The 12281-nt window shown below is 39.2% G+C and overlaps 1 protein-coding gene across 1 annotated transcript in view; it reads left to right on the forward strand.

Moving 5' to 3' along the window:
* Nucleotides 1-9977, forward strand: part of ABCA4 (ATP binding cassette subfamily A member 4) — a 74828-nt gene extending 64851 nt beyond the window's left edge. The window contains exons 38-49 of the mRNA XM_050900640.1: nucleotides 51-198; nucleotides 1607-1730; nucleotides 2483-2612; nucleotides 3513-3633; nucleotides 4467-4529; nucleotides 4641-4747; nucleotides 5742-5883; nucleotides 6462-6596; nucleotides 8095-8198; nucleotides 8287-8379; nucleotides 8680-8929; nucleotides 9855-9977. Of these exons, the coding sequence (XP_050756597.1) occupies nucleotides 51-198; nucleotides 1607-1730; nucleotides 2483-2612; nucleotides 3513-3633; nucleotides 4467-4529; nucleotides 4641-4747; nucleotides 5742-5883; nucleotides 6462-6596; nucleotides 8095-8198; nucleotides 8287-8379; nucleotides 8680-8929; nucleotides 9855-9977 (1540 nt within the window). The remainder of the gene's footprint in view (nucleotides 1-50; nucleotides 199-1606; nucleotides 1731-2482; nucleotides 2613-3512; nucleotides 3634-4466; nucleotides 4530-4640; nucleotides 4748-5741; nucleotides 5884-6461; nucleotides 6597-8094; nucleotides 8199-8286; nucleotides 8380-8679; nucleotides 8930-9854) is intronic.
* The last annotated feature ends 2304 nt before the right edge of the window (nucleotides 9978-12281 follow it).

Below are 12281 nucleotides of genomic sequence, written 5' to 3' on the forward strand. Positions count from 1 at the left end.
TGAGAATACCGAGAAGCTGTTATCATAGTTTTTCTATCTTTTGCATGCAGATGGGCAGTAATTCCCATGATGTACCCTGCTTCTTCTTTCTTCAGTGTCCCTAGCACTGCTTATGTTGCATTGTCTTGTATTAATCTCTTTGTGGGGCTCAACAGCAGTGCCATTACATTCATCCTGGAGTTATTTGAAAATAACCCGGTAAGTAATGTTTTTGTTGACACCTGGTTTTAAAGAGCTGTGCAAAGGGTGTCCAAGCATAACCATCTCTAATAGTAACTGTCTTTCTCTACCTTGCCGTTTTGTCTGGCAGTAAATGAGTGGGGAACTTGCTGAGTAGCTGCAGGGACAGGTGAACAGAATAACCCAGAGAAGCGACTCAGGGCAATTGACATGTTGGGCTACACACACAAGGAATGACATTGAGTGTTTTTCATCCCTATGAGCAAACTTCTGTAGACTTTCACAGCTGGGGAGGAGAGGAGATGGCACTTTGTGTTTGCCTCTGCAGCTTGGGTTGCACAGGAAGATGTAGATGGTAGAAAATCATGGAGTCACCACTAAGTGAGGAAAGACACTTACTCCTGCTAGTTACTGTGTTAGAGGAGATGTTCTGCTTACAGTAGCATTTTGAGAATTGCCCAAAAATGTTTTAACACCACCGGGAAGGTGACAGAAAGTACAAGAGTAGACAGAATACAGTGAATGCCAAAATTAGTTCTTAGAAAGGCTAAGAGATCAATTTATAAAACACTGTTGGCTTATATGCACTACTACTACCACCTCTACAGTTGCTGATACTCTGGCCACTGAGACTGACACCCTTTCTACATCTGACAGCAATCCAATTAGCTGTCATTACTGATGGTGCATTTTCAAACACCATGTGCTGATGAAGCATTGTTGTTTGCCGGGAAGGAGAAACAGATCGTGGTGAAGTTCATGGTTTCAAGGGCCAACTTTACAATACTTTCTGTCCCTGGTGTTCCTGCATTCTCAGCCATGCTACTTGATAGGGCAGGGTTCAATCTAGTGCCAATCAGCCTGTGGGACAGCAGGCCAGTATTGTTACCTTTGAGACTATGTCTCCATAGTCCGTGTTGGTGCAGCTAGACTGCTACTGACACACTGTTTTGGGTATCTCCACATTGCACCAAAGTCTACTGTGTAGTTATGCCCAGACACTGGTACTTTTCCATATTGTGGCAGTCCTGATTATGGAAATATTCCAGCTATAAATAAAGATGTTACAACAGAAAAATACCACTCTTTCTTGTTGCTCACAATTGCTGTTTATAATAGCTGACACCAGAATTACATTACCTCTGCTACATAGAGAAATACTTCATTACAAAGATTAATTTCTCTCCCCATTGACAGTTTTTCACAAGCACCTTGCCTGGTGCAGTGTATGCCAGCATTCTGCTGTGCTGCATTTTAGGTTGCAGATGCTTTGGGTGTAACTGAATAAATACTCTGTTTTCTCTGTTGTAAGAACACAGAACATCCAGTTTCTCTGACATGACAAGGAACTTTTCACTCATGTTGCTATGTTTTCTTAAAGAAATCTGGTTTCAACTGCTTATTATGTTGTTTCTCTTTCTTATAGTCTTTGCTGAAGTTTAATAAAACATTGAAAAATGTGCTGATTGTCTTCCCACACTTTTGCCTGGGCCGTGGACTCATTGACTTGGCCATGAACCAAGCTGTGACTGAAGTATATGCCAGGTTTGGTAAGTAAAGCCAATAAGCAACAAGTTATATCAGTGTCACATGTCCTGACCTTAGATGAGATGTTTGGAAGTGTTATCTTGGAAAATTAGTGGCTGTTTCTGGAATTCTCCCCTTTCACATCATCAGGTGGATGAGGAGTATGAAAGTTCAATCTCTCCGAAGGAATCACAGCTTCTGACACAGCTGCCAGAACTCTACGGCCCAACCACTAGTCTGTATTGGAAATGAACCCATTTGTTCAGTGCCAGACTCTGGTGTCTTTTTATCATTTGTTCTGAAGTCCTTAGATCATTACAGCAGGACACTTTATTTAATTTCATTTGAATACTTCAGCGGCCCTCATGCTAATGCTTAAAGTGGCTGCTGTTCTTCAAATGCATCCTCTTGGGATATGGCTGTCTGATATCAGACAACTTCTTATTAAAAGAATAGTCATATAGCAGAACTCATCTGGTTTTATTCAGAAAATGTATGTCTTTCACACAATCCATGCAAATTTCATGTTATGATATCCAAATCAGTGCATATTCAGAGAGCTTATATTCATTTTTACTCCCATGCAGCAGCTGAGCTTGGAGTGTATTTACTTAAGAATCTTTATAAGACACTGGAAAATGAAGACATTGCCTGATTGTGATCAAATAATTTAGGATTTTCATCCTAAACCATTATGATTATGCCTTTTGTTCTGAGGAGCAGTGTTTTTTTTCAGCAGTATTTCACCTGGCTTTCTGGTGCTGTTTCTCCAAAGGTGAGGAGCATGTTTCCAATCCTTTTCAGTGGGACTTTGTTGGAAAGAACCTGGTTGCCATGGCTGTTCAAGGGGTTGCATTTTTCATTCTGAATCTCCTTATGCACCACCATTTGTTCTCCACAAGATGGTATGTCTGAAAGCTTGTATTAATGTTCCTTTATTAACAGGGTGTCTTTGTTATTCTCTATGTCCCTCTTTTTTCTTTTTTCTTTCTTTTTCTCTGAATTTGTCAGCTTTTTTTTTCTGTTTACTTACCTGATCTCATCGTAATTTGTTGATATCCTGGTTCAAGAAAGCATTTACAAATGTGCGTTATCTTAACAGGATTTAAGAATATATTATTAAAGAAATGAGTTTTCTTAAATTAAGACTTTAATGTATTTTTTTTTAGATTAAGACACTGTAATAATGAGATTATAAAATGACTTGGAAAGTTTGTAGTGTCATAGGTACTGGCATGAGGTACTAGTGTGACATCCCAAGACAGGAATTCTAGTCCATGGCACAGGACAGTTGCAGCCTGGACACTATGCAAGCTTCCCCTCTCTGTTTTACAAATGTGCTTCTATCTCAATGAAAGCGGCTACCTTCCAGGTCTGAGTGGCTCATTCACTCCTGTTCGAGATTGCCAAGAAGAGTACTAATTGGTACAATTATAAAAATACTGGTTTTTACAAGGAGGTCTACTCAAAAGATCTGTAGAAGGACTATCACTAGCTACTGAAGAGCAGCCAAATAGCGAAAGCTGTGGCTGAGGTGCAGGTTATGTCATATCAGTGACTGACAAGGCATGCTCTCTTGAGCAAGCCATTTCCTCCCTTTTTAGTATTTAGAGATTAACTTTCAAAGGTCAGGGATTCTCCCAATAGCAGGAATGCTCCAGCCAATGTCACATTGTGAAATTCCAATCCCACTGCTTCCACCAGTCACATTTTTGGCAATTGATTAGCCATTGTTTCACACTGTTATTCTAACTGCACCCAGGGCAACTCATTGTTTCTGCAATCAATCTCTTGCGTTTTTCCAGGTTTGCTGAGACTGCCATGTTACCTATTATTGGTGAAGATGAGGATGTTGCAGAAGAAAGAAAAAGAATTATGAATGGAGGGAACAAAACAGATATCTTAGAATTACAAGAACTGACCAAGGTAATATTCTGAGAATGAAACAAATGAGTCTAGTGTAAATTTATTCTTTCAGAATGTATTTCAGCTGTGGATTCAGATGGTATTGTTTTCAAAATCAGCCTTGTGCCTTAGAAAATAACAAACATTTTAGAAGTCAAGACTATTTCCTTTGATTAGAAATCAAGCCACATGGAAGTGCAGCAAGGACAGCGCAACCCTCCCTGCTTAAGGTTTTTTTTTACTTCACATCGTCTGACATGACTGTTATCTATTAAGTATCCATTTCTACTACTGGTCTTTTCTTCTACAATGCTGTTTTTGCCATAGGTGAGTTTCAATCTCAAGTTAAAGTCATTTGGTTCACAATGAGGGCTATAGTTATTGCTAATTTATCTTCTTTCCAGACATTAAAGGCACCTGAGTTACGCTATCAGAATGCATGCAAGCTTGAGCTACAGAAATACAAAGTTTACACACATTGCTGGGATCTCATGAATAGAGAATTGGAGTATCATTCTTCAGACTATCTTGCTGTATTGTTCCACTATGGTTTGATATGTCAGAGATACTTTGTCCCAGCAAAGCATCAGGTCTGTCTCCCAGTGCTAAAGATATGAAGTAAAAGGCTGCATGCAGAAAAATTGGTATTTTTAGGGGTCATTACAAATTTATTTAATGTAAATAAATGTCTGACTTTGTAGAATGCTTACTTTTTTATATTTTTATTTACTCCTGTCTTTGTTCTAAGGTTGCCTCATCCCAATAGCATTAAACTAAAAAATTCAGAAGATTTTCTTTGCCGTAGATGACTTGAAATAGGATTTTTCTTTTTTTTTTTTTTTCTGTCAATTTAGATTTATGCAGGTAAGCACAAGCCTGCAGTGGACAGACTTTGTGTTGGCATCCGTCCCGGAGAGGTAGGTTGTTCAATAACACTAGATTACATTCCATGGATCAGTTCAGATTTCATGCCCCTGTTAATTTGCAAATTGGAAATAATAAAGAACATGATAAATCTTGTCATTTAGTGCTTTGGTCTTTTGGGAGTGAATGGCGCTGGCAAAACAACTACGTTCAAAATGCTGACTGGAGATACTGATGTGACATCTGGAGATGCTGTAGTGGCTGGCTATAGGTAAGTATCTTAAAAAAAGAACCCTGTGACAGTCCATTTAGCAGGGTAGAACTGCCCAGATCATAGTCTCAATAACCCAGCAGCTCTTTTCCAGTTTTATGGCACTGAGAGAGACCACAGCTAACACACATTAGCACTTTATACTTTTAACACTCTGTTGTAAAATCTGTGGGTAAGTTATAGCGATGCTAACAGTGGGACAAGGCAATCAAATCTAATGGCAAGAGCTTGCCAACATAAGATAATCAGTCCAACAGGTACTTTGATCTGAGCTTTGGGACTTTTCTCTGGCTGTTTCTAGCATCTTTGTTTACACAGTGCTGGCATAATGTCATAAGTTAATACAGCATGATCTGGTATTCACTTATGTTAATTTAGTTCCAGGTTGTGTGTCTTGGTTTGTTAGGTATAGTTGGGATTTGATTCTTTGTCCATTGATGTGATTTGAACAATAGCTATTTTGTTGCCAGGACATGGTCCTGAGCAACCTGCTGTAGGTGGCCCTGCTTGAGCAGGGTGGGTGGACAAGATGACCTCCAGAGGCCCCTTCCAACCTCAACCATTCTGTGATTCTGTACTTCTCCTACTACTACTACTACCACCAACTAAGTGTTAGCCTTGTGTCTTGCCTGTCTGTTCCCAGTGACCACACTCTGAGACGAAATTGATTTTTTTCTTCTAGAAATAAATGCCATTTGCAAAGAATAAGATCTGAGTGGCTGTTCAAAGACCTTCTTGTTAAGTTAGCCTATACTTACACAGGAAAATGAGTGAGGGGAAATGGGCTTACACTCTTAACCAAGACTGAGCTGACTTAGATGAGACTATATTCCTTGCTATTCTGTACAGATATTTTAGTAGGATATTGTATCAGGAAGAATTCATTCTCCTCTTACAAGAGTTGCTGCCCCAGAAAAGAAAGATTTTATTCAAACTGTCCATCTGTCTCAAAGCCAGCATTATAGAACTAAGATTCTTTTCTTTGTTTCTCCAGTATATTGACCCACATTTCTAATGTCCATCAAAACATGGGATACTGCCCACAGTTTGATGCCATTGATGACCTGCTCACAGGACGAGAACATCTCTACTTATATGCACGCCTGCGGGGGGTTCCAGCAGAGGAAATCAAGAGGGTAAAGCATTCTTGCTTTTGACTTATACATAGTTACAGTGAATATTTGTGATGATTAACAAGGTTCATAACATGCCGAGGGCCATAATTTCCAAAGCGGGCTTGCCATTCTGTGTGTTGAAGTCCTGGGAGTGGTTCCTGTCATTTGGACAGTTAAGTACAAGACTGCACTATCAAATGCAGGTTCTTAGGCATTAATGGTACTTGCAAAACTGTGGTGCCAACTGTGGAAGGCTAAAGATGCAATTGCTATGACTCAGAACTGCACTGGTTGCTGTTTTGTTCTTGTCTTTAAAGTTGTTTATGTATAAGAAAGAAAAAATGAAGAAGATTCCAGCAGAAAATAATTTAAATTCTTGCACAGATAGGAAGTCTACAGCTGAGGCTGGTTTATGGCTTTCCCTCAAGTAGTTAGAATTCTTATCATCATCGTAAATTTTTTGGACTTGCCTGCTCCAGTTCTAAAATGAATGTGCTAAAACCCAGGGGATTGCCATGTCTCTGCCAGAAGAGGGATACATCAGCAATCCCGTCTGTTATGCATTAGCTGCTGTGTGAAAAAGACGGTCTTTCTCATAGGTTACTGAATGGGGCATCCAGAAGCTGGGACTTCCTATGTATGCAGACCACCTGGCTGGTACCTACAGTGGTGGCAACAAGCGCAAGCTCTCCACTGCCATTGCGCTGATAGGCTGCCCACCACTCATCTTGCTAGTAAGTGTCATGGTAACATAGCTCTGTGGTAGTTCAATATAACATCTCATAAAACTGCATGCTGAAGAGGTACAAGGATGTTTATGACAGTCCTTGCAAGCTCCTTTCTGCCCTCAACTTACATCTACTTCAATGCAATTTTGAGTTCTTTAATTTCAGGGACAGACTGGGACGCATAACTATGTTCCCAATGGACCCCAAGGGATTATGAAAGAAAGATCTTCAACAAAGAATCGTTTGAGATAAAATCTATAATCCAGACAAATCTGAATTTAAATCCATGATTGGTTTCAGTCTGCCTTTTCTTGTCAGAGTATAACTACTCATGTAAAAGATGACTTTATGACATACACCTTGCTGCTTTATCCAGCAGAGGAATCCAGCTTTATCTTCCAGAGGAAGATAGCTACCCTTTTGCAACCTTTAATATCTTTGGAATAAATTATACAAATTTAGACTAAACTGTGTAAATGCTGAAATGTAGTTCTCCTCAAATAACTTAAGTTATCAGATAATTGCATATCTCAAGGGAAATTCTAAATGTAATTACTACAAAAATTCTTTATTTAGATTATACTGTACCACCTTAATTTGTAGGCTAAAAAGAAACATTTCAATAACATTTTAATAGCATGGTTCCTTGTACCATTTAATATGCCTTTACATGTATTCTGCCTGTACATAGTAAACAGCCAGATAAAATGTTTTCTCATAATTTCTTAAGACAAAATGTTGAATGAAAATTTTTTTCTCCAAGATTTTTAAAAATTTTTTGTTACTAACGGAGTTAACTGATTTATGCAGGACCAGATCCTTAGCTGGTGTAAATCAAGGTGACTTCACTAGCTTCTTGGGTTGAGAAATGTGTCCTATATGTTTATGTAAGTAAGAAAGTTACGTGGGGAGAACTCACTCTCCTCTTACAAGAGTTGTTGCCCCAGAAAAGGAAGATTTTATTCAAACGGTCCATCTCTGTCTTAAAGCTAGTATTATTGATATAGGATTCTTTTCTGTTTTTCCAGTATATTGACCTACATCTCTAATGTCCATCAAAACACGGGAGCCAAACTTGACACAATTTGATGTAAATGCTACTGCATGAGCCTCTTTCCATTTGTTCCTATTTTGAGTCCTAAATGTTTTTATAATGGGGTATCACAAATGCTTCCATTTTTGACATCTAAGACCCTAGACTGGGGACTGTCTTTATCATAATGGTCACTGCATTCCCTTCCCTGTAGCTGTGCCCTACACAGACAGCATTATATTCTTACCTGCAGTTTCTTGTACTTGCTTCCTTATTGCTTTGTGCCAAGAAGTACATTAGTACCCATTCACTCATATGCTTCTCAAGGTGCATGTGCTTTCTCAAGGCACAGATTTCAGTAGGGAAGCAGCTACGTGCTAAGGCCCAAACACACAATGACTTGATTCTAAATAGATTTTGTTTTTCTTATCTGCTTCTCTGACTCTGGTTGTCTTAATGTTTCCCTTACAGGATGAACCAACTACTGGAATGGACCCTCAGTCCCGGCGCCTTCTGTGGGACTCTATTGTCAGTGTGCTCAGAGATGGGCGAGCTGTGGTTCTAACCTCACACAGGTAAAAGGAGTTGGAATTCAGAATCCCAGAGTAGCTGAAGTTCATCTGCTGGCTTTTATCTCAAATAATCTCTTCTCTGTTTTGAAAGTATGGAAGAATGTGAAGCCCTCTGTACTCGTTTAGCCATCATGGTAAAAGGTACCTTCAAATGCCTGGGCACAATTCAGCAGCTAAAATACAAGTAAGTAGAATATTTTTACAGTGTTTTTTAATGGGAAAACTTAGTGTATGTGACACGTACCATTCTTAATACAGAAATCCAATCTGCAGAGCTGTTGTTTACACAGACCCATTTCTGGGTGCCACTCTGTGGATCTCATTTCAACTCTGTTATGCTACATACCACTTCCGCAGGGCAAATACAGGGCTTCCTACAAAGCTAGATCTTATGTATTATCTTTCAGATACTGTTAATGTTTTCATAGCTGCAGAAAATTAATTTCCTTCCTGAATAATGAAACCATCCACATGTGCTTCCCAGGTTTGGAGATGGCTACATTGTCACTCTGAAAATCAAAGCTCCGAAGTCTGGGGTGCCTCCAGATCCTACTCCTGCTGAGCAATTCATATGCAAGAACTTCCCAGGGAGTTTACAGAGAGAGAAACACTACAACATGCTGCAGTATCAGATTTGCTCCTCCTCTCTGGCTAAGATTTTTCGGTTAATAATCTCCAATAAGGAAAACTTGCATATTGAAGAATATTCTGTGTCTCAAACAACTTTAGATCAGGTGAGTGAAAAATAAATTATCCATGAGAAAGCCTGTCTGGTGAGAAATAGGCAATGCAATGGGGATGTATCCAAACAACTCAAGGAACAAACTGTTCAGAGTAGAGAATTATCTTGCACCTCTTTCTCAGGCAAAATTCCCAGACCCCTCATCAAGGAGGGTGGATCAGATATGAAATCTGTAACTAATTCCCTGTGTAAATAGGTGCCATGTGAAAGCTGGTAAGACAGAGTTTCCCAGATGACAGAATTCACACAACTCATTCCTTCAGGAGCAGCAGGTCAGCTATTCAGAATGAGGCTTGCTGAGCTGGGAATAACATTTTATTTTAAATAAGAGATTTGGGCTGTGTTGTGTCAGAGGTACTGTGATATCTAGTTAAATGTTTATGTCTCTGTCATGCACTTTTATACAGGAGCAATTAGACACACAAAACCTGGAAAGTCCACTGGGACTGTTGGCAACACCCACTTGCTAGAGGGTATTAGCCTCATCTGCCTGCTTTCCTAAGTAGCTGAGGGTCCGCATATGCGAAGCTATCTCTGATGGGAATACGAGAGAGGCATTCCTGGCTGCCTTACAGCTTCCTACTAAAATATTCTGTCTCCTCTTCCCCGTCACAACCAAACTCACTTATGTTGTGCAAGCCATGCAAACCTTGTTGAACCCATCTCCTGCTTAAGAAAAGATAGGATCTTAGTTGCAAGTAAGTGCATCCAAAGGAAGTTGCAAGGAAGTTTATCAAAATAAAGAAGGAATTAATGATCCCTGCTGATACGCAGTGTCTCAGTTCAGTCCATGTCTATGGATTCCCCTTTCTGTCTCTTCCCTACAGCTAGGCCAAGAGGATGCAAATGTACAAGAGACGTTCCACTAACTCATCTCAGTTGATGAGATGGTGACATTTTCTGCTTTCCTCACACAGGTTTTTGTGAACTTTGCTAAACAGCAGATGGAGGATGAGGAAATTCCTTTGCATCCCCGTGCAGCTGGAGCCAGCCAAGAAGCAAAGGTGTCCCCTGCTTTGCATCAGCAGGCAGTTGCATAGACTATTCCTACAGTCACTTAGAGTGTGCACAGTGCAAAGATGTGCCATACCAGAGCAGTACAAGGGTAAAACAAAGGTTCCCACACTCACTATTATACCGATCCTTTTGCACCTTTCTGAGCACTGTGCTCACAACAGCAACAGCCCTAGCAACAGCCAACTTCTACTGCTCTACCAGGAACACTACATGCTGAAAGTGTCAAAGGAAAGGCAGGTCCTTGCTAAAGAACAAAATCTTCCTCTAACATAAAGTTCATTATGAGATACAAGAAGAGAAGTCTCATTCCTCCTTGTTGACATGTAAAGAGCATTAAAGACAGTTTCTCTACCTGGTCCTTTCAGGCTGGTAGGTTTTTCTTGTTTAACTCTTAAGTCAGCTGCTACCAGTCAGCAGAGAGGTCCCAAGGCAGAGAGCATTGCCCAGCTTAGAAGTGGATTCCTGCCATCCTGAGTGCACAGGACTACCAAGGTCAGAACATCAGTGCTGGCTGATGAGGCTAGTGCTGGGAGACTGCTTCACTGTCTCACCAGGCTGCCAGTGAAAACAGACAGTTGTCTCAACAAGAATGGGAAGAATTAATCCAGATCTCAGACCCAGGCAAGAAATTTGCTTTAAAAAAAAAAAAAATCTTAATGATAATAATCTCATACTCATCTTCAAGTTTCTCAAATATAAGCAGAATGTCAAAAAGCAAATTAAAAGGAAAGAGAGTATGTCCAAATCTGCCAAAAGTTTTGTTTTCTCATGGAGGCCTGGAAAGATATCTTTGTTACTAAACAAGATCAAATTTTTCTTCTTTCCCGTGACTGGACCTTAAGTGAGTATAAAGTGTGAATAGGGTATGTGCTTTCTCTGTGCTCAGAAGGAAAATTTCAACCTGCTTGTACTCCACACTGCACTCAGTGGGAAATCATTTGACATTTAGCCTTTTTCTCTTGTTCACAGTTAAACTAGTGGAAAATAACAATACAGAAAACAAATTCATAATGATGTATTGCTTCAGTTATCTACCAGATCTAACCATTTCTAAGAAATCTTCTCTAAGATATGTTATACAGAAATAAAATCTAGGTCATGTATTTTTGCTTTGTTAGGTTTTTTCTTCAATTGATATAGATTTTTTTTTTTTAATATAAGGCCATTCTTGCTTTTTACGGTACAAAATATTACGAAACTTCAGCAACCAGCTGTAGTCTTCTTCTTTTGCCATAATTATTTCAACTTATTTCAAAATATAGTCTAGAATTTATTGCATATTTCACCCTTACAAATAGTTGCAAAAATCTTTCTATACATCCATTATAGATAAATAAATTAATCATGAAACAAAACAGTATCTATGCATTCTCTTCATATTCTAAAATAGCTTCTTTAAAATGTCATTCAGATAGATTGCAATAGTCTTTTTTTACTAGATTTGCACAAAACTCAACTAAGTCCCACTGAACATCTTGTGAAAAAGAAAACACAGGAAGTCCAAAATGTAGCTGATTTTTCTCCTTGGCTCTGAAAATAGGAAGGGAGCTAGCATTCTGAGGACTAGCAGTCACTTCATATATTTACAAAGTGTATTAAAAATTATTCAGAGAATGCTGACATAAAATGCTAGGTAAAAGGTCCTTTAGTATCATAAGGACTTGTTATATGAAAACAGGCCAAATATCACAGATACAGCATAGATCAGATCTTCTGAACCTTATTTACTAGTATGCAATTTACTAATGAAGAAGACTAAAAACAAACAAAAAACCCCAACAATGCAGGATGTTACATCCACAAATACTACAAATACTTCTTACTTCAGATTCTTTTGGCAAATTAGGGGTTAGACCCAAATCAGGTATTTGAGATATTGCCTATTTCTTTATTCCAGGAACCATTCATATTCTTTGGTAATGTTATTTGTTACAAAGCACCTGCCTCCAGGCAGCACACTCTCTTCTTAAATCAAAGAAGGCAGATCATGCAACTGTCTTCAGGCCAGCTGGCCGCGCTGGCTGAGCTGAGCTTTCTAGTAGTTAGCTGGTATGTCCTCGTTCCAAGGTACTTATGTCTTGCAGAATGCCACTGCTAAATTTGGAGCCGCTTTTCAGCACAGACTTCTCAGTATCTCTGATCCATCAATCTAAATAGACTAGTACGGGAAAAATCTAAGTCAATCATGTTACAGTAGGGGCTTTTGACTACCAGCTGTGCAATGAAGCCTTATTTTTTGAAGGTGCTTCTGAGTTGAGAATTCTTGAATGTAAGGAAGTGTAGCTTTCAAGTGCATACAATTTCCCTCAGCAGTGGAGATTCAACAT

This window comes from Gymnogyps californianus, chromosome 8 (assembly GCF_018139145.2).
Source record: "Gymnogyps californianus isolate 813 chromosome 8, ASM1813914v2, whole genome shotgun sequence".
Lineage (NCBI taxonomy): Eukaryota > Metazoa > Chordata > Aves > Accipitriformes > Cathartidae > Gymnogyps > Gymnogyps californianus.